The sequence below is a fragment of the Genypterus blacodes genome, unplaced genomic scaffold (assembly GCF_046128005.1).
Source record: "Genypterus blacodes isolate CSIRO-AG114 ecotype Tasmania unplaced genomic scaffold, CSIRO-AGI_Gbla_v1 ptg000006l_1, whole genome shotgun sequence".
Lineage (NCBI taxonomy): Eukaryota > Metazoa > Chordata > Actinopteri > Ophidiiformes > Ophidiidae > Genypterus > Genypterus blacodes.
The window spans coordinates 356,293-376,359 of NW_027466820.1; the positions used below are offsets into that span (position 1 = coordinate 356,293).

A 20,067-nucleotide genomic window follows, 5' to 3' on the forward strand; every position below is an offset into this window, starting at 1 on the left:
CTCCAAACCTCTGATGATGATCAATGAATGAAGCAATCGAGCTCCGTGAGATCACCGCGGGCCGCTCTCGCTTAACAAGCCACAGGCTGCTGACGGAGGAGATCAGAAGGAGGTGAGGAAGATGAGGAAGAAGATGAATGAAATGTGAACAAGGATGGAAACCTGCTCGGATTGGTTGATGAGTTTTGGGAATAAATACAATCTTATCTGGTAATATTGATGATTTGAGCTGATGGTGATTTTGGAGCTCTCATGTTACTCTCGCGCCCCCTAGAGACCAAAATAGATTAGTATTGACGTCATCCCTGTGCTCCATTTAAAGGGATTTTAATATGTGTGGTTACATGATGTGAAAATTACAAAGCCAAATGAAAAACGTTGTCTAAGATGACACAGAAATGGAAAATACAAAAATAATGCATGTGTTTTTTTTAACGTTTGTTTTCTTTACAGGCGCATGCGCAGAATCCACCAATCACCGAGCCTCTCCCCGCGCGCCTGTGCCCACTCTGTCGGTAGTACACCTAATAGCTAAGTCTTCTTTAGCTAGTTCGCCGTGACTGAAAGTGCTTGAACCATCAAATAAGAGCTTTAAAAAGAGTTTAAATCTGCTCAGTTCTGCGTTTCTGACAAACTACTGAAGGACAAATGACAAATGTACCTGTGAAAGACTCAATGGACGTCAAATTCACGTCACAGGAAAGTACAACTGCCCAAGAGCCGGAGGGACTGTAAGTCAGACTGTTTATTATTATTATTATTGTTATTACTTTCTTTTGTAGATCTACTTAATCATAGCGTGTGTGTGTCCCGTATTGAGCTGCAACAGATCTGGTCAGCTTCATTTACTTGTACACACATACAAAGTCTCCATCCAAATCATCTGAACCCTTGCAGTTCACTTTCTCTCCAGCAGACGCCGTCAGAGTCCTGTATTAGCTTTGCTCTGTCGTTGCTTACTGTTTAGAAATGAGACTCCAGCTTTCTCACGGGCAGATAACGACGTCATAATCGGTTTGTTGTTCACAAATCAGTTTATCAATCACATATTAGAAGTGAGCACTTAATAACTGGGAAAATGTAGAGAAATGCTGCTTTTGTAACTTAAATCCATAATCACTGAACTCTTAAATGGTTCCAGCTTCATCTTAAGCCTTAGTATTTTAGCCCAAATTTACAACCACACGGCCAAATTCATCTGTGGTCATGTGTGACCTGTTGGAACACAGCAGTAACACATAGTTTCCCAGAGACAACACATACTGTTCAAAAGAATAAACGTACATAATTAGTCGATATATGAAAAGTGTTTATTCTTGTATTAATGTAAGATACACATACATGAAGCATTAAGTTTGATTAGAAACACAGCTGAGGATAAAATAAAACAGTTTGATCAGCAACACGTTTAAGGGAAGGAACTGTACAAGAAAGTGAGGCAATAACACGCAGACTTGTTACCTAACCTTTACAAATACTGTGATGTTGACAAACTGCTGTACAGGGTTCCTTTAAGACATCAGAGGGAGTCCAGAGAGGCTAGAGCAACACAACATGCTTCTCTAAATGACACGCAGACCTTTGATGAGCCTGGTGAGCGAGCAGAGGTGAAGCCGGGCTCACTGCCGCCTCTTATTGCTTTATTATTTCAAGGGTTTCCTTCGGCACCGTTGGCATCCAGCAAATTTCCTGTGGAAAGTTCTGCGACCAAACATGTCAACTAACACGGGTCAGACCTGGAACAGCAGCCAGGGTTTGGCCCACATCTGCTGTGTTTACGCCGCACTAAGTGAACGTAGGTGTGTAAGTGCACGGCCCTGTGTGTGTGTGTGTGTGTGGGGTGGCGTGTGTGTGTGTGCTCATCTCTCCTCTTCCTGCAGCAGCTGAAGTCGGTCCTCTGCATAGTGAGGCCGGCTGTGCCCCGTGTCGATGCCCTCACAGTCATCTGTGAAAAACACCAGGTCCTACACACACACACACACACACACACACACACACACACACACACACACACACACACACACACACAGTCAAGACTCTCCTTCTGGCAGTAAACAGGAATCTACAGGTCATCAGTGTCACACACACACCCCCACACACACACACTTACCCGATAACACATTCTGGTGATGATGGTGTAGAGGTTCTGCATCTTGCGTTTGAGCAGCAGCACCCTGGGGCGCTCCCTGCAGTACTGGGTGGGATGGTTCAGCAGCACGTACAGAAAGTCTCGGATCTTTATGGTGACGCAGGAATTCTGCAGAGGAGAAACCAGGGCCGTTAAAAGAAACAAACAAAGAGATCAGACCGGTGCTGGGTTTCACAGAGGGTTAGGGCTGTGGTGACATCATGTTACCACCTCATCAGGCTCTACAGATACAATCAGTCCAGTCCAGATGGGGATCTTCTTCTTCTCATCATTGCAAGATTAAACCTTTAAAAGAATTATTATTTTATGTTTTTAAATTCCTTCAAACTACTACATAGATCTTAATGGAGGGAATCTGGCTTGTGTCCCATTAAAGACTGTAAATAAGTGAGAATCAGGATCTGTAGCAGTTTGGTTCTTCAGAAGATACAGAGCTGATAGAGGAGATGTTTTTCGTGTGTGTGTGTGTGTGTGTGTGTGTAGCTGCAGCTCATGTGTGTGTTCATGGTACAGGAATCAGATCATAAAGCTCAGATGTAACTGGGAGAGAGAAGTGTTCAGCTGTCATCTTATTTGTTGTTTGTTGCTTTGGAGTGAAATCTGATTTAATGAACAAAACGTGAACGCTTCTTATCTGGCGTCCAGACTGTGACCTCATAGTTCAGGACTCACGTGCACGTCCAGGAAGATCGTCGGTAGAATCTCAGCGCAGCTTTTCTGCAAATCCAGCAAACACGAACATTAAACATGAAGCTCATAGATCCAGACTGTGTGTGTGTGTGTGCGTGTGTGTGTGTGTAGCGGCGCTGCGGCTCACCGTGCGGTGGTAGGTGTGTATCTTGTCCAGCAGAGTCATGATCTCCTTGCTGAGGCTGATCGCTCTGGAGTAGCAGGTCGGAGGCGCGCAGTCCATGAGCCGCACGCAGCCGCAGAGCCACAGCACAGCGGCGAGTCCCGCACCGAGTCCCGCACCGAGCCGCATGTTGGCCCGCAACGAGTCCAAACACCGAGTGAAGCTGCGCCGCTGCTGCTCTTAAGGTTGGAATGAAGGGAGAGAGAGAGGGAGAGAGAGAGAGATGGACGATGACGTCAGAAGCGCCGAAAGGCTGGAGAAAACACGAGGGGGGGCAAAGTTTAGGCACGCGGCCCCGAGTCCTGTTTTCACTCGAACCTGAGGAGAGTCTGAACATGACGAGATGAACAGAGACACGGCTTAGAATGTCAGAAAGCTCCTCTTGACTTGTGACCTGCTTGTCTTAACTTGTCTTGACTTGGGACTTGCCTCTCGTGACTTGTGCCTTGCTTGTTTTGACTTGTGACTCCATGGCGTGACTTGGGACTCCATCTGTGACCTGTAGAACAATGACTCGGCCCCTCCTCTGCTCCCCTGCTCCAGTGGAATGTTGTGGTGTGGCGTGCTGAGGTCTGCGCAGGTTCACGAGTCCGCAGGGATCCGTCTCTCCGTTTAAGAGCTGCGTGTAAACAAACAGAGACGCTGGACAGACTCGACGACTTGTTCAGCCATGTGGATTTGAACACCAGAGCCTTTGAACCGAATGTTTAGAAAGCGTTAAATCCTTCGGTGATGAGAGCGCGAGGTTGAGCTTCTCTCCCCTAAACTACATGAACCCATCAGGAGACTCTGAGTGAGGGGGACTCCGCTCAAAGACCTCCATTCAGCACCGAGGCGTGGACGGACAGGACCGATGTGTGAACACGCTTTCTTTGGACACAACCCACAGACGTTTGACTTGTGAGGCAGATCAACACCGACTGACTCAGCTGACACGTCCACCGCTTGACTTGTCTTCCTCCAAACTTCAGCTGCCTTCACTCAAACCAGACCAGAGAGCAGAGAGCAGAGAGCAGAGAGCACAGAACTCTGGCATGTCCTCCTCCTCAGCCAGGCCATGGCTTCATGTTAGTCTGAGTGTTTCACTGAACAGCACCAAGGCAACCAGTGACACGTACAGAAACGTTGATGTAGAAACAAGAAGGTCACTCGTCCTTCATGTCTTTACTTCATATGAGCACCAAGGGGAGGAGCCAAAACAAGACACGTAGTAGCAAAGATTTATTATAAACATGGTACAAACATGTTTCAGACTTGACTCCACATGTCCAGGTCACCTCTCAAAGCTGTGCTGTCAAGTTCTTCAAGCTAAGGAACCTCTGTCATTCATTTTGTCTCTTTGCGACTCCTAGCAACGGCTGGGAGCTCGACGTTTGCCTCCGGTAATTGGACGATCTCATGGGGTCGCCAAAGCTCAAGTTCATGGGTTGAACTTGCAGGATTCCATGGCCTGATCAAAGGAAAAGTGTGTCAGAGTCAAGGCAGGTTCGTTGGAGCCACTGAGCTCTTCTTCAGGTTGAGGAAATTCCTCTTCCTCTTCCTGCGGGGGGCGTCCGGACTGTGACGAGCTTCAGGGGGGTCTCTGAACACAAACAGCCTCTCTCCAGCGCCAGAGCTCGATGTCACGTCGGCCTCTGATGAGCCGCGTCCGCTGTCCCTCACGTCCCTCACCTCCTTCGCCTCCTTCACCTCCTTCACCTCCTTGGCGTCCCTCACAGCCTTGACCTTTGCAGCGTCGCGGTGCTGCGTTGGAGCTGATTTACGCCCCGGCTGCTCCGCCTCCTGCTTCGCTCTCTCGTCTCCCGGCAGCGGTGGAGCATCTTTTGGCAGCGGGAGGAGGAGGGAGGTGGGGAGCAGCTTCTCCATCAGGAGGCGCATCTTCTCTTCTGGTCTGTGAGAGGAACAAAGACGCTGTAGTGAGTGGCACTGATTGATTACTTAAAGAGGCATTAGTTGATGGTGCTGAGTGATCTTAAAGATATCTCAACATTAAAACCATACTCAACATTTCATGACTTTCAGTGACCTCATTCCTTTTCTGACCCTTAAACCCTTCAGTGGTTCCCATAGTAACAGCCGTGTGACCTCTCACCTCTCTGTGTCCACGCTGCAGTTTGGCTCCTTCAGCTCGTGTTTTTGCACAATGTCTTCTCTCAGCCTGACGGTCAGAGCTCCACTCGTCCTCGCCGCACACCTGGACCAGAAACAAACCCACAACCCATCAGTCTGGTCCGTTCAACACAACGATGACACGTTTGTGACAGGAAGGCTCCGGCCGTCTGACGCGCTGTGATACTTTCACTCAGTTGTGCGCCCCGGGTCTCTGCTAACAACATTACAGCGAGGTGAGGAGAGGAAGAGTAACTCATGTGAGGCTGACGTCTGTCAGGAGAGGATCGTTCTTCCAGAAGGCGTCGGAATCATGGAACTGTGACAGAAGCTCCTCCCCTTTGTGGCTCGGTCCCATCCTTCATCCTGCACATGGGACATTCCTCTACATGTACATGTGTGTGTGTGTGTGTGTGTTACAATGTCCACAAGAAAAACAATGCACGACAGAAAGAAAGTCTTCTGTCAGTCGAGCTACAACATTTCCATCCCGTCAAAGCTCTCAGGACGCTGATGTGTAACATAACAGACGTGTTTATGTATTTATGCAGCTTTGACCACTAAGCACTCTGAATGTTCAGGCTAACAGGAACCAGACGGCTCTGTCAGGTCACATCTGCTGACTTTGACGTTGACACCAGAGACTCCATTTCTTCCTCACACCAAAGATTACACAATGACTGGTTGAGTTGACTTGGACTTGTGACCTGCTGGTCTCCGCTCGAGACCTGCACACAGCAATCTGCGGTCAAAACCAGTCCAAGAGCTAAAAATGCAGAAGGTCTTGAGTATTGTTCCCGGCTGAGTGTTTTCCTTCCCCGGTCCCTGAGCCAAGAGGAGCTCATGCGTGGGACATTATTCATCAGACTCAGCGGTGGCCAGATGAACGTGTTCCTCAGCCTCAGCCAACGTATCGGGACCAGCGGGGAGAGAGAGAGCGGAGCGGAGCGACGAGTAAAAGCTTTGGCTCAGGGAAAATGACTCGCGGCACAAAGTTAAACAGGATTTGAGCCGTTTGAATAGAAAAGCTCAGATACGACTGAGACTCATCCAGCTGCTGCTAATCCTGCCCTTTATTCAATCAGCCTGTTCACTTACCAAACTATTCTAGCAAAGCCACAGCAGTCTTGTTGAGTAGCGAGGAGTCTGCCAGCACAAACTCTTTCACAATGTCCAACTGTTCTCTTTTTTTATAAACAAAAAAAAGTTTTTCCAGCCTGAAAACAATATCTGACTGAGACAGAGATCTATTTCTGTGCACACGTTCTTTCCTCTGTCAGGATGAGAGCCGAGCCAGGGTGAGGGCCAGAGGTTCAGCTAACATCTGGGGCAGGAGGATGTTAGGAAGTACACACCACTAAGACGCACACAAGTACACAAGTACGCACACACTCACTCAAGTCATCGTCCCCTGTACCTCTAACATTCACAGCCACCAGCCGGGTTCTTACCCAGAATGCTCCTGCTCTGCCGAGGAGGACGCCAGCGTCCGTTTGGGGCAGAGGGCGTCGACGATGGAGAGGAGCTCTGTCTCGGGCAGAGTGGGGAGGAGGAGACGCAGAGCCTCCAGGAGAACCTCAGCAGACATCTGACTCTGCTTCACCAGCCGGGACGCAAACTCCAGGTCCTGAGGTGAAGACAGGTGAGCAAACAGCAAACACACCTAATGTTCTGATCTGAAACCCTGCTAAAGTCTTCAATCAGACTCAGACCTGGTCACAGCTTGCGTAGAGCCTCTTCAGCTCCAGTTGTTCCTTCAGGTCGTCCATTGCTTGACTCTTGGCAGTCGTTTCCTGCAGCCTGTAAACACAGCGGAGGTTCACGACCCTCGCTCACCAAAAGCTTCTTACTAAATTCCTCCCTGCCCCCGGGGGAGGAGACGGACGAGCCAAGCTCACCTGTCAGCCAGCAGCGTGATGACCTGCTCACACTTGTAGAGGGCCTCCTGGATAATGGACGCCATCCTGCAATCCTGCTGCAGTTTAAACAGCCTCCTCTCCTCCTCCTGCTCCTCCTGCTCCTCCTCGCTCTCCTCCTCCCCTTCGCCCGAGTCGCCCCTGGGTGCTCTGCTCGACTCCACTCCGGGCTGAAGCGTTGCCAGCTCCGTCCTCTCTCTCTGAAGCTGCTGCTCCGCTTCCTCCAGTCCCTGAGGGAAAGAGACAAAAGAGACACGATCAAACGAGCCGCTCTGACAACATAGAGCTCATGTTCCAGTGGAGCGTCTCTCACCAGGCAGTGGCTCTGGATGCTCTGTGCCGTGTCCTGTCTGTCCAGGCTCTTGCTCTCTCTCAGCTGCTGGGTGAGCAGGGCGTGCAGGGTGAGCATGGCCTCGGACGTCTCCAGCACCTTGGTCCTCCTCTCGGCCTTCTGGTAGTGGATGGAGGCCATCTGTGTGGCCAGACAGTCGGCCTGAGAGCAGAGCTCCTCCTCCCGCTCCCTCTGCATCTCCTCCCTCACCTGAACAGAGCAGAGCAGACGTGTGTGTGTCATCATTTGGTCGCGTTCAGTCTGGATGCTGAACTCTTGACCAGGCTGCTCCCTCACCTCCTTCATGACGCCGCTCTCCATCTCCTTCTCCCTCTCAAACAGCTGGATCTTCTCCTCCAAGCTCTTGCGGAAGGCGAGCAGCTCCGTCCCTTTCTGTCTGGCCTCGCTGGATTTCCCCTTCGCCTGTGGCTTCTTCTGCAGAGACCATAACGTCTTTAAGGTGGTCAGGGGAAAATGGGACTCCCGGCCGCTGTTATGATGTGATTAAAACTGGAAAACCGCGCCACCGACTCCTCTATCATCTCTGAATAACAATGAGCGCTCATCCTGCTGCTACGTAAACGAGGAAGATCACTGTGTGTGTTTGCACTCGTGGTCGTCATTCTCTGCTCTCATTAATCTGTGAAAATACTGAGCGCATCATTCTCTCCTGCAGCGCTTCACCTCCAGCCAGGCTCCGCCCCCTAAATGAGTCTCAGACGTTTATAAAGGTTTAAAAGGAAAACGCTAGAAAGAATATAAAGCTACCACTCAAATGTTAAACTCTCCCGCCTAGCGTGTCACATTTACTCTTCCTCCTCCTCTCAGGAACGTGTGGTCAGCTGCCCACCTCAGTGTACGTGTTCTCCACCTGCTGCTCGCTCTCCTTCCTCCGGGCAGCCAAGGAGGCGTGGAGTTTGGCTCTGGAGACGGCGTGGGGCAGCAGCAGGCAGCGGTCCATCACAGAAAGACACTTCTGGAACTCCAGCTTCATCCTCAGCCTGTCGTCTTCAGACAGAGTCAGCTGAGAAGAGCACAGACGCCTGAGATGGAGAGAGGAGAAGAAGGAGACGTGAACACACCAGGGCTCCTCTCACATTCCTGCTTTGGCCTTTGACTTCTCCATGGGTGACCCTGAGATCCACATCTCAAACATCTGGAGATACACAGATAGAGATCATGCTGACCTGAAGAACGCTCTGCAGTGAGCCCTGAGCTCCCTCTGCTCCTGCAGCTCTCTCTCCATGGCTTCCTGTAGAGCCTCCCTGGTGCACCTGAGTGTGTGTAAGGCCGCCTTGCCCTCCTGGTGCAGCCTCTCCTGGGCCTGGAGCAGAGCGCCGCCTGCTGGTCCCTGGGCTTCTTCTGCTTCCACCTGCAGCAGGGAGCGTTGAGCCCCTGGAGGCCAGAGGGACAGCAGAGTCTGGACTGCAGAGGGCTGGATGGCTTTGACCTCAGCTAGAGCGCCCTGGATGACGCGCATGGTCACCTGGAGAACACGCCGGGTCAAAACAGGAAGGGAAGACAAATCGTAAGTAAGTTTGCTTTACGTCCTACAGTTCCTGAGTCTTTGACATCATAGTTAAAGAGTTGAAACGTTAAAGAAGTTCTGTGATAATAACAACATCTCATCAACATTACTACTCTCTCTCTCTCCTCTCTCTCTCTCTCTCTCTCTCTCTCAGCACCTTGCGTATGTCTGCAGCGGCCTCCTCGTCCAGGTTGTTGATGAGCTCTGCCAGCTCCAGGCTGTGAGCCGTCAGCAGGTTCTGCCAGCAGTGGAGGTGCTGGCCGACCTCCACCTGCCCCCCCAGACCCCGGGACAGGCCCGACAGCTCGTTCTGCCTCTGCTTGTGGACCTGCAGCTGCAGGGTGGAGACATGGGGGGGGAAATATCAGTAAACACATTAATAGGTGAGTACAGGTAGACTTTCTACTTAAAGCTCTGACTCTTCATCATCTTCATCTTGAATCATGAACAAACACTCCTGATGTCATCTGTCGGCTCAGATTCTAATCTTATTTGACAGATTTGATTCAACATCTCAATAGAGGCACAGCAGGAAGTGTAATTAAGCTCCTCCATGTAATTAAAGCCTTCATCTGTGTGGCGTCTTCACCGTGTGAGAGACGAGCTCCCTCCTCTTCTTTATCAGCCCACAGCGCATGGCTCTCCTCTCCTGGCTCAGAGCCTCGTCCAGTCTCTGCCGAACCATCACCAGCTCCTTCTGGGCCTCCTCCTGGAGCTGCTCTAGCTGCACTGCAGGCACGCTGCTCCCCCTGGTGGAGAAGAGAACAACATGCAGGGAGACGTTACAGCACAGTCAGATCTGACATGAGGAAGTGCAGATATTTGTTTTTAATGCTGGGAAACTGCTGCTACATCTGACAGCTCCTGGGGCTGTCAGATGTTAGATGTATCTGAGGGGCACAGACCTCCTGATGTTGGTGAACCAGCTGTCCAGAGTGCTGGAGGTGTTGGAGAAGGAGTCAGAAATCAGACCGTTCAGACTGTGGAGGCTGTGAACCAGGAACCTCCTCTGGGCGTGACGTTCAGCCAGCACATAGCGCTGATTGGCAAGGACCACGTCCAGAACCTCCTCCAGCTCATCCTGGACTCAGAGGAGAACATCAGACTTTATAGAACTGAACAAACCAGAACCAACCTTGCCATGTTCCTTTTAGAGACCAAGCACAACAATGGAATGGTCGAAGTTCAGCCGCTCACCTGACAGTCAGAGTAAAGGTGCTGCAGACTCCTGGCTGTGCTCTTCTCCATCTCGCCCATCCTGGTGGCCTCCTCCAGCTCCTCTGAGAAGATCTTGTGGAGCTCCACCCGCCGCCACTCGATGATCTGCCTCTGGATCTTGGCGGAGGCTTCTTCGTGCCGGGCCAGCAGGGAGCGCTGGAGCTGAGTCTGGCTCAGCTTGTGCAGCTTCTCCAGGAGGACGCTGCTCTGGAGGATCTCCTGATGGAATTAGATGGAGAATTACTGAAAACAGTTCACAAACAATGTTCTCCTAACATCTGGGCTGTTTAACATCAGATAAGCTCACACACACAGCTTCATACCCAGGAGACTTCAGCAAACTACCATAACTTGAGTATCACCTGTTGGTCGGCATGGTGATACAGCAGCTCCGCCCCGGCCTTCTCAGCAGCTTCCCTGCAGTGCTCCGCTTCCATCTCCTCCCGAGTCTCCAGGTTGCACTGACCGGCCAGGGCGGCCATGCGAGCGCCCCGCTCCTCCTTCAGCCGGCCCTCCATGCCCAGCAGCTGGCCGTGCAGCACGCTGAGGAGCCTCTGCTGGGCCTGGGCGCTCACCTGGCCCCGGGACCGGACGCTGCCCAGCAGGGACGCCATCACATCTCTGTAGATCTGGACCCGCGTGGCCTCCAGGGATGTAGTGGCACACAGCAGGGTGGACATCTCCAGGCTGGACCGGGAGCAGAGGAGAGGACGTTAGCAGGGTTAACTCATGTTTCATTCACCATAGAGTCCCCTCTGGGCCGGTCTACTCACTTCTCCAGAGCCTGGTACATGTTCTGGGGATCCTCCAGCACCATGATGTCCACCATCTTGTCTTCAAACGCTGCCTTGTCGTTCACCGTCTCGCTCATGTTGCAGTCTGCGTACTCTGGGTCCGAGTCTCCTCTGTTCCTCTGGGACACACAGAGATACAACCACTGCTCAGGAACAGCTCATCCTAACACAACTTCATTTGATTGACAATTAGAACAGTCATACCCTTTGCTGAAGAAGGCTCAGTCTGGTTCTGGGGCCGATCAGGTTCGTTGCCATGAACCCCAAAGACAGAAGCACCAAGGAAACAAAGAAGCCACCGACGAATCCAGCAAAGTGGACGCCGTGGTTTGGATAGATCTAAAAACATGGAGCAGACAAATCCTCTCATATCAGGTTCACAAAGATCCCAACATCTCCACCAGCAGAGAGGTGATCTGATGTCTCACCCTGTCTGTGGCGTTCACCCTCAGAGTCAGGTTAGCCGTCAGTGGACCGAAGAGGTTGACATCATTCTGTGGGGGTCAGGAGACAAACAGGGAGACGTTGGTGGCGGTGTGTGTGTGTGTGTCAGGTGTTTACAGAGAGCAGAGGCGAGGCAGCAGTGATACCTGTGAGGCGTTGGAGAAGGTGAGGAACGCTGGGAGGTTCAGGGTTTCACTCTTATGACTCCTGATGTGAGCCGTGTAGTTCACAACGACTTGGGATCCGGCTGCAGATTGAACGACGACGCTGTGTTATTTATTGACGTGCAGATTGAATAGTTTCATTCAACCACGCAGACAATGAGACTCCAGACGTACCAGACAGAGAATCGATGGCAAACGTCTGGAAGCCTCTCTCCACCACCTTGCCCTCGCTCCTCAGAGGCACTATACCAGAGATGGAGTCCCTGATAGCCACCTGAGACAGGTTGGTGCCCCCTGCTGGGCCCATGTTGTGGATCAGCAGGAAGAAGATCAGCTGAGGGGGATCGGCGCCCAGCTTCACCTGCAGAGTTAACAGGACCAGTGTGTGTGGCTGAGCGGTCCCAGATCAAAACAGAAAGGGTTTTAAATGCAGACGATCACGTACCTTTGCGCACTTGTAGAAGTCGACTCTGAATGCAGGTGGAGGCGCCTCACTCCCAACCTGTGGAGACATCACAGGCCAATCAGATCAGATCACCCTTTGTTGGCTTTAAAGGGAGAAGGTTGTGTAGTTTATGTGTTGTTAACAGGCAGGGATGAGGCAGAGACCCACCTGGGGCAGTGTGTGTTCAGGGTCGTGTCTGGTCAGGGTGCTCCTCTGGCCTCTGAGGTGCAGGATGTTGGACATGAAGGTGAAGGACGTGTAGAGGGAGTGTCCCCACGGGCCGGCAGGGGCAGAAGAAGACAGGGGCCTGTACAAGTCCTTACCTGGACCTGGACCTGTCAGAACACACACAGGGACACAGCTCAGTGACCTACGACCCCTATGTGAGGCTCTATATAATGACACATCGTTTATCTAACATTTGTTTCCCTGATCTCAGTACAGAAACATCACTTTTGGGTAAATCCTGGATTGTTTTCTGTATTTTGTGATGAATTTATTGTATAGTAAAGAACAAACCGTCCATTCTCTGTGACCAGGTCCCACCAAGGTCATGTTGAAGGAGCTGCAGTCCTGAAGGATGCTGACACTGGAAAACACACAAACCAGATGAATCATGAATCATATATTACATATTATTATAGTATTTAAACATTATGACAAATACAACTGGATTCTCTTGAACTGACAAGAGTGCAAGACTCAAAGCAATCACGTAAACAATTTATGACCATGTAACATAATTATTATTAAAACAAATATTGTTTTTTAAATGATTATAATACAACTCAGAACGTAGAGATGATGTGTTTTATTTTCTTCTTCCAGGATTAAACCTTTATTAAAAGAGGTGTAAGTCACTACAAACACACTTAAAGAGACGCTAGATTAGTTATCAGAATCAAAGTTGTAATCTTGCCCTCATGTTTCTTCTCCTCTCCACTCACCTCTTGCGTCTCCGGTAGAGAAGCACAGATGTGACCTGATGCATCCGGAGAGGAACCGTCCGGACCCGGCCGCGCTCCGGCCCCACACCGGGGGGAATGATGCAGGAGTAACCCCGACACTTGGAGGAGTAAGAGCAGCGGCCATAGCGCAACTTTCCCCGGCAGCATTCGTCTTCTGTCCGGTCCTCCCGCTAGCTAACGGGCTGCATCGCTGCTGGATGGAAACAGAAGAACTTCGGCTACTTTTCCATAAAAAACAGCAACTTCAACGCACTAACGCAGAAAAACACGTAATCCATTAAAGCTGGGATAAAACACAGCTACGGCTTCAACTATTGAGGAATAGGAAAGAATACGTGATAATCAAAAACAGAGGTAACTGCAGATCTCTAGCCAACATTTACAAAAGTTGGGAAGAATTTACGAGCTCCTCCTTTGGGAATGTCAAGTACAACAAACTGGGCAAATGGAAAAGGTGGCTTCCGGCTTTGGCTTTCAAAGTAAGATAAAGATGGCTCTCCGGAAAGTACGGTGGTGTGCGCAGTTGTCTACAATGAAAACATCTGAAGCGGCAATGTGAAACAAAATCAAATGATTCCACATCTAGTCACGTTTACGGCACATTCCGTGTTATAGCGCTACATTTTTAGCATTTATTTCTTTAAACTTTGGAGACGATTTCCGCTTTGCCCTTGCCTCGTTCTTGCTAACTCTACTGTTTTGACGATTCCGTCCCCGTCTCCATCGTGAAATCCGTGGCTCTCCATTGGCTGAAACTTTCGCCAAATCTGTGTTTTTGTACAAAGTTACTGTCTTTTCGCTGGAAAACCCTCTCGCATTGTTCCTTAATGTGTTCATAGCGCTGTTTGTAGCGGGTCAGCGTTCAGAATAGGGTGAGTGTAAGACACTTAAGTGCTACTTTCGTCTGGAAAAGTTTTGGACAAGACCGCGGAGGAAAAGCTGTGATGTTTCCCCACAAAATGCTAAACTGTAGCGTTCCTCCCCCTGGATGAGCACCTAGGAAAATGTCCAAGCAGGAACATATGGCGGGATGCGGCACAGATGTGTCGGTCAGCTTTGCGGAGTCGCTGCACATCTACTCCGGTCTGCTGACGGTGGCGACGGTGAGCGGAGGGTTAGCGGGGATACTAGCGGCGGCTCTGCTCTACAGCTTCTGCTTCAAGCCTCTGCTGCTGACCAGACAAGTTAGTGGAACACCCACAACACACAACACACAACACTCACTCACTCACTCACTCACACAGTTTCATCGTTTCTCCTCTTCAGGGCTATAACGCCAGGAGGCTGTTTGAACCGGACGATGGCGAGTTGGAGCACAACCAGAGTGACCGTGTGAGCAGCAGCAAGAAGGAGCCTCCCAGTGGAACCAACCATGAGAAAGTACAGCCATCACTCCACACACACACTCAGCTACACACACTGTCACTGACACCAGAGGTTCTTAAAAGTGTGCCACATGCACCATTGGTGGATCGAGACGTGTTCTTAGAGACAGAGTGACTGTGGACTTCAATGTTTACTTATTAACCTCCCACCAACTGTTTCTTCTGCTGCCTCTCTGCCCAGGAGAAGCAGCTTCCTCCCATGAACAGTGACGTGGCTGCGTTTGCATCCAGAGCCAAAGTGGTTTATCCCATCAACCAGAAGTATAGAGTAAGTGTGTGTGTATGATCCTTTATCAGGCTCGGGTCAATGTAGTACAAAACACGACACATGGATGACTTAGATACATGAAGTAAAGGCATTTCTTTGTTATCTTTAATCATGTATAGTCATTATGAAGTGTAATAACCACAGATGTTACAGACAGAACAGAGAATAGTTGAGTGAATATGACTCATTATGCTGTTTAATGCAAGTGGAAGTACAACAGAAAGAGTAACTATTCACCATTCAAACAATCCATGAGTATTTGAGCTTTAAAGGGAGCTGAAACTGAGTCTGCAGCCTTGCTAATGTGATTATACTGAAGATGCTTTGACCTCATGTCCCTCAGCCTCTAGCAGACGGAGCGTCCAACCCTTCGCTCCACGAGCACCCCAAGCTGCCAGCGGCGCCCAACGACGAGTCGTCCTCGTCCACGTCCGGAGAGTCTCTGAGCCAGGACCGGGACAATGACGGCAGCAGCCAGTTCATCTCCTCCTCGCTGGTCCCCAAGAGCCTGCAGAACCAGAGCTTCACCAGGGTCTCCCACTACCCCCACAGCGTCACTCAGAACGGGTAGAGGCCTGCTCAAGGAACTGCTACTGGAACCAAACTGGACTCTGCTGGACTCTGATGGACGTTGTGTTTGTGTTTTCTGTCTCCATAGGTTTGAAGGGAGGATGAGTCTTTACTGTTTGGCCCTGCAGGACGTTCAGGAGCAGTGCTGTCAGCTGCAGGAGGAGAAGTGTCTGGTGAGGTTTCATCATTATAAATACTCACAACAAGTATCAGGACTAAAGTATTTTGTTCACATCTCTATTGCTTGTTGTTCCTGATGCAGCTCTTCCTCCACACGGTCAAAATGATAGTCAGCCGTCGTTTTCCAAAAGATAAAAGTGAGGCGGATTTCTCCAAGAATGTTCTTCAGAAACAGGAAAAGGTAGAAACAAACTTCTATCATGTTATTCACTCTACCTACAGTTCTCTGCTCCGTCTTCTTTGTAAGAGTACATTGTTTGCCTCATTGTAGGATCTGAATGAGCTGAAGAAACGGCTCTCTGCAGATCAGACCTCCAGCAAGAAGATGGGCGGAGCCTCCTGCACGGTGGAGGAGATGGAGAGAGCTCAGAAGGATCTACTGGAACACGGCCTTCAAATGGTAAACAGGGAAGAGAATCCACATCAAACAAGACAAACTCCTCTAGACCAGGTGGATCTGCTTTGACGCAAGTTCTCCTCTCCTCACAGTCCAAAGGTTTCAGCAGGCAGGTGGAGGAGTTGTGCCAGCAGCTTCTGAGTAAGAGCAGCTTCATCCCTGCAGAGGAAGTGCAGGATGTGATCGGCTCTGTCATCCAGACTCTTCTGTCTGTAGAGAAACACCTGATCCACATACAGGAAGCAGACCTGAAGGTGAAGATCTGAGTGTTAACATTCTAACTGAGCTCCTCAGTCTTTCTCCTGACCTCAGGATGAGAAACATGAACGAGGCTCTTTGATTTTGTCTCTCAGAGAACCCAGCACAGGCTGCTGTGGTGGGAGGAGGTGATGGGGCTCCTTCACTCCCAGCCGGCTCTGTTAAGGTGGGAGGTGACCCTGAGGCAGAGCCTGGTCGCCACGACGCTGGAGCAGCTGACCAGCGACGACCTGTTGACCTTTAGCCAGATGGAGAAGATGCTCTCAGACGTTCAGGCCTCTCTGAGCGAAGCCCTGCAGCAGTGCACTGAAGGTGTGTGTGTGTGTGTATGTGTGTGTGTGTGTGTGTGTGTGTGTGTGTGTGTGTGTGTGTGTGTGTGTGTGTGTGTGTGTCTGGCTACAGTGACCCACTTCTCAAACTTAAATGAGTTGCTGTCTGAAAATAGAGCATTTTCCGGGAATCCTCTTCATCTCTCTTAAATAAGGTCAGGTTCTCTTCCACGGCTGCAGTGCCTACAGTCCTACAGTATGAGGCTGCTTACTGCTGTGAGACTCTAAACATGTGTGTGCTGAGTAACTGAAGATGATCTAACAGCACATTCACATGGATCACTCATGTTTGACTCCATTCATCCTGATGCTGATGGGATTTTCTTTATTATTGCCCATGATTGCCCATTTTCTATCCTGAGCTGCAGTTCTTATGGTCAAACTGAACGCTGAAGCTGTGTTGTTTCAGAGTGCACGAGGAAGATGAAGGAGCTGGTGAGTGAGAAGTGCAGGAAGGCAGACGGCAAGCAGACGAAGCTGCAGAGGAGTCAGGCCAAAGAGAAGAGTCGAGCTCTGGATGGGACTCAAACTCACAGCAGCGAGCCCCTGCAGCTCACCAAGGTCAGGGGGTCACCAAGCAGTGCTTACTCTCACCTCACACACACGCACACACACACACACACACATGTCATTTAGCTGCCTCTGTACCCTCTCCTATACGTCCTTTGTCCTTTGTTGTGTCAACATAAACACAAACATCTAGTTCCCACCTGCTGCTCCCTCTGAACCATGACCTCTCCTGCAGGAGTACCAGGAGCTGCTGGTGAAGCACAGGCAGCAGATTGCAGACTTGGAGCAGCAGCAGGACAACAGGGTGGCTGAAGCCCTGTGTGACCTCTGGAAGGTATAGAGGAGCAGAAAGAGCCGCACTATTATCAGAATCGTAATTCTTCCCACGAGCATCACCTATGCTTTAACCTTTGTGTGTGTTTGTGTATTCTCTCTATTTGCAGAAACTTCGCTCCTCCTGGTCGAAGCGTTTGGGGGCTCTGGTCCGTGAGGCGTTCATGGCCTCTGTTCCCGCCCAGTCGGAGCTCTCTGCTGAGCGCTGTGACAAGCTGTGGGTGGAGGTGGAGCAGCAGCTGGCCTCACAGCTGCAGCAGGTGGAGTCCACCATCAGGCTGCAGCTGGAGGACTCCAGGGCTCAGCTACATAGAGACCAACAGGTAGACCACCATGCTTTATCAGTGTGTGTGTGTGTGTGTGCTGTGTCAGGGCCTGACGGAGCTGGTTTGTACAGGTGTGGTGTGAGGAGACGGCTCTGCTGCAGGCCTGCATCAAACATCTGAGCCAACAACAGATGAAGATCCTCAGAGCCATGCTGGTCAGACAGAGCTACAGCCTCAACAGGTCCTTCCTTCCTTCCTTCTTTCCTTCCTTTCTTCCTTCCTTTGTAATCTGTGGCAGCAACAGATACACAACGCAGCATTCTTCTTCGTCTCTTCTCTTTTTAATGCTTTCACAGTTGCGTGCTCTAAATCTCGCTGTGTTTTGTTCTGAGTGGATGCTAAATCCTGCTTCCCCGCTCTCTTCCTCAGCCCAGCAGAGAAGCTGATGGAGGAGAAGCACCAGCACCTGTTGGCGGCGGTGCAGAGGTACTTTGTGGTCAGACACTTCAGCCTGCACGCCCTGAAGGAGATGAGGCTGTCCAAGCTGAAGGCGCTCTCCCAGAGCGACTTCAGAGCTCTGCTAATGGAGGAGCAGAGTAAAAGCCTGACCTTCGTCAACACAGAGCAGCACAAGGTGGGAGGAAGCGCACACGCACTGAAGCCTGGACCTGAGAGCCCATTACTGAAGCTCTCAGTTCAGACAGGAATCAGTTATAAGAGAACCAACGTTTCTATTCTGTGCTTCTGTTTGGGAGATGGAAGCTTTGATTGACAGAGAGAGAGAAAACAAGGGCCCCTCCCTTTGTGTTATGTCAGAGTTCACTACGTTATGTTCTCCTCTCTGTGGACATGAGATCCTCCTGTAAGCTCGACCCAACTGGCTGAACTTCTGACTCACTGACCTTCTGCTCTTCTGACCTTCTGACCTCAGAGCAGCAGTGCCAGCCTGGCAGAGAGGCATCTGGGCCCAGAGACTCAGCTGGTGAGCCACAGCTTCCAGCAGGAGTTCCTGTCCGAACTGGAAACAGGGGCGGAGCTACTGCAGAACCACGCGCAGCTGCTGCTAGGCAACGCCCTCAGCCACGCCATCCGACACACCATGGAGGCCCCGGCGCCCACTCCTAAACAGGAAGCAGGCCTGAAGGTAGGGTTAACGCCTGCAGAAGGCTTCTTCTTCTTCTGCTTCCTGTGATCTGTCTGGTGACGTTTGTGTTCGCCATCGCCAGCGCCACCTGACTGAGGCTGCGTCAGAGAGTGTGTATGTGACCAAGGACTCTCTCACCGCACTGGTCCAGAGCTTCTACTCACGCCTGCACGACATCACCGAGACGCTACAGCAGGATCAGGCACACACAAGCAGGGGTGAGACGACACACACACACACACACACACACACACACACACACACACACACACACACACACACACACACATACACGTACACATACACACACACACACACACACACACACAAAGTAATGTTTGACTTTGTAATGTCTGAAGGAGTTGAAGAGGAAGCGTTTTCACAGTTCAGTGATTTCTTGGTATTTGTGTGATGGACGTGGATCTTACTTGGTAACTTTGGCGGATCATTAATTGACCCAGCGGGGGAACAAACAGATTCATCTGTGAGGCTGTTATGGTTGTTATAAAGCTGTGTGTTGTGTTAACCCTTTAAGAGGAGGAAGAGCGACGTGAGGGCAGCAGTCAGCTGAACAAAGCTCTGCTGAGGGAGCTGCTCAACTGGGGCAGGAAACCCACATCTGCTGAGTTCCAACAGAGGTACAACTGTCATGGCCACCTTCTTCTTCTTCTCCCTCTGTAATCGTCTGTTGTTTGATTTGAAACAATCGTACATTTTGTCATCAGGGTTGAACTCCACAAGAGGAAGGTGTTGGAACAGAGCGATGTGGAGCAGGAAGCCATAAGTGAAGCACTGAGGAAGAGGAAAGAAGCCCAGGATCGATTCATGGACAGGGTCAAAGGTCAACTCTGGGTTAGTGCCACGCTTCACCACTTAGATAAAAGAGGATGAATCAGTTTTGGATGTGTGATGTGATGATAGATGCTCTTTGTCTTCAGGAGGCAGAGGAAGATTTCATTACAGAGCTGGCAGCTTTGGCTCGCGTCCCTCTGCACAGAGCAGAGCCAGAGCCAGAGCCCAGCGATCAGGACGACGTCACCGGTAAGGACGCCTCGCTCACATTCATACCTCCACCAAAGGGAGAGAGAGAAACACTCCAGCCATGACACCAAACCTCTCCTCTGCCTCTTGTCCTCAGCAGGTGAGGATGTGAGCAGCACCATTCTGAACCTGCTGGCCCTGAACCCGGCCTTGGACCCGGCCCTTAACCCTTCGCTGACTCCCTCGGTGGTCACTCCCGCAGTGAAGCCCACCAAACAGAAGAAACGGGAGCAAGAATCTCTTCTTCACTGAAGCTCTGGGGCATTTTAGGCTCCTTTGTACTTTTGTAAATTGGTTCAGTCGCTGTTCTTCCTATTTACATTTTTAGAAGAACTGATCTGATTGATTGAATGATGAGTTGCTCAGTGTAATTCCTTTGTATTTTTTGTATTTTTTTTTTTTTTTATATATACTTTTTTAAAATCAAAATTGCATTAAAAACACAAATAATGACCTTGTCCCCTCAG

General features: G+C 50.4%; 3 protein-coding genes and 1 long non-coding RNA gene across 5 annotated transcripts in view; 2 read left to right on the plus strand and 2 right to left on the minus strand.

Annotated features, from left to right (window-relative positions):
- Positions 1–1,292: 1,292 nt before the first annotated feature.
- Positions 1,293–3,178, minus strand: LOC143000525 (cytokine-like protein 1). Its single transcript, XM_076149872.1, has 4 exons — positions 2,967–3,178; positions 2,822–2,866; positions 2,111–2,257; positions 1,293–1,964 (listed from the first exon to the last, which is right to left on the minus strand). Exons 1-4 carry the CDS (start codon positions 3,129–3,131, stop codon positions 1,860–1,862), a joined length of 462 nt encoding a protein of 153 aa, XP_076005987.1. The 5' UTR covers positions 3,132–3,178; the 3' UTR covers positions 1,293–1,859.
- LOC143000530 (uncharacterized) overlaps positions 2,282–20,067 on the plus strand; it is a 38,450-nt gene continuing 20,664 nt past the window's right edge. The window contains exon 1 of the long non-coding RNA XR_012963635.1: positions 2,282–2,608. This is a non-coding gene — a long non-coding RNA (uncharacterized LOC143000530). The remainder of the gene's footprint in view (positions 2,609–20,067) is intronic.
- LOC143000506 (limbin-like) lies at positions 3,205–13,311 on the minus strand. Its single transcript, XM_076149851.1, has 23 exons — positions 12,899–13,311; positions 12,471–12,540; positions 12,120–12,280; positions 11,952–12,008; positions 11,681–11,867; positions 11,489–11,589; positions 11,327–11,392; positions 11,103–11,237; positions 10,878–11,017; positions 10,467–10,791; positions 10,084–10,323; positions 9,792–9,967; positions 9,476–9,635; positions 9,044–9,220; positions 8,546–8,844; positions 8,209–8,401; positions 7,656–7,793; positions 7,341–7,568; positions 7,010–7,257; positions 6,824–6,911; positions 6,563–6,738; positions 5,095–5,196; positions 3,205–4,893 (listed from the first exon to the last, which is right to left on the minus strand). The coding sequence occupies exons 1-23, from the start codon at positions 13,064–13,066 to the stop codon at positions 4,479–4,481; spliced, it is 4,050 nt and encodes a 1,349-aa protein (XP_076005966.1). The 5' UTR covers positions 13,067–13,311; the 3' UTR covers positions 3,205–4,478.
- On the plus strand, positions 13,629–19,977 carry evc (EvC ciliary complex subunit 1). Of its 2 annotated transcripts, none has more exons than XM_076149520.1 (20): positions 13,629–14,103; positions 14,186–14,299; positions 14,486–14,572; positions 14,916–15,139; positions 15,231–15,315; positions 15,405–15,503; positions 15,594–15,722; positions 15,812–15,973; positions 16,073–16,289; positions 16,716–16,867; positions 17,052–17,150; positions 17,260–17,472; positions 17,547–17,656; positions 17,845–18,049; positions 18,347–18,559; positions 18,642–18,777; positions 19,095–19,197; positions 19,285–19,411; positions 19,498–19,600; positions 19,698–19,977. In XM_076149520.1, the coding sequence occupies exons 1-20, from the start codon at positions 13,924–13,926 to the stop codon at positions 19,850–19,852; spliced, it is 2,913 nt and encodes a 970-aa protein (XP_076005635.1). In that variant the 5' UTR covers positions 13,629–13,923; the 3' UTR covers positions 19,853–19,977. The 2 variants fall into 2 exon arrangements, with proteins under 2 accessions (XP_076005635.1, XP_076005642.1); XM_076149527.1 differs by having other exon boundaries at positions 19,701–19,977.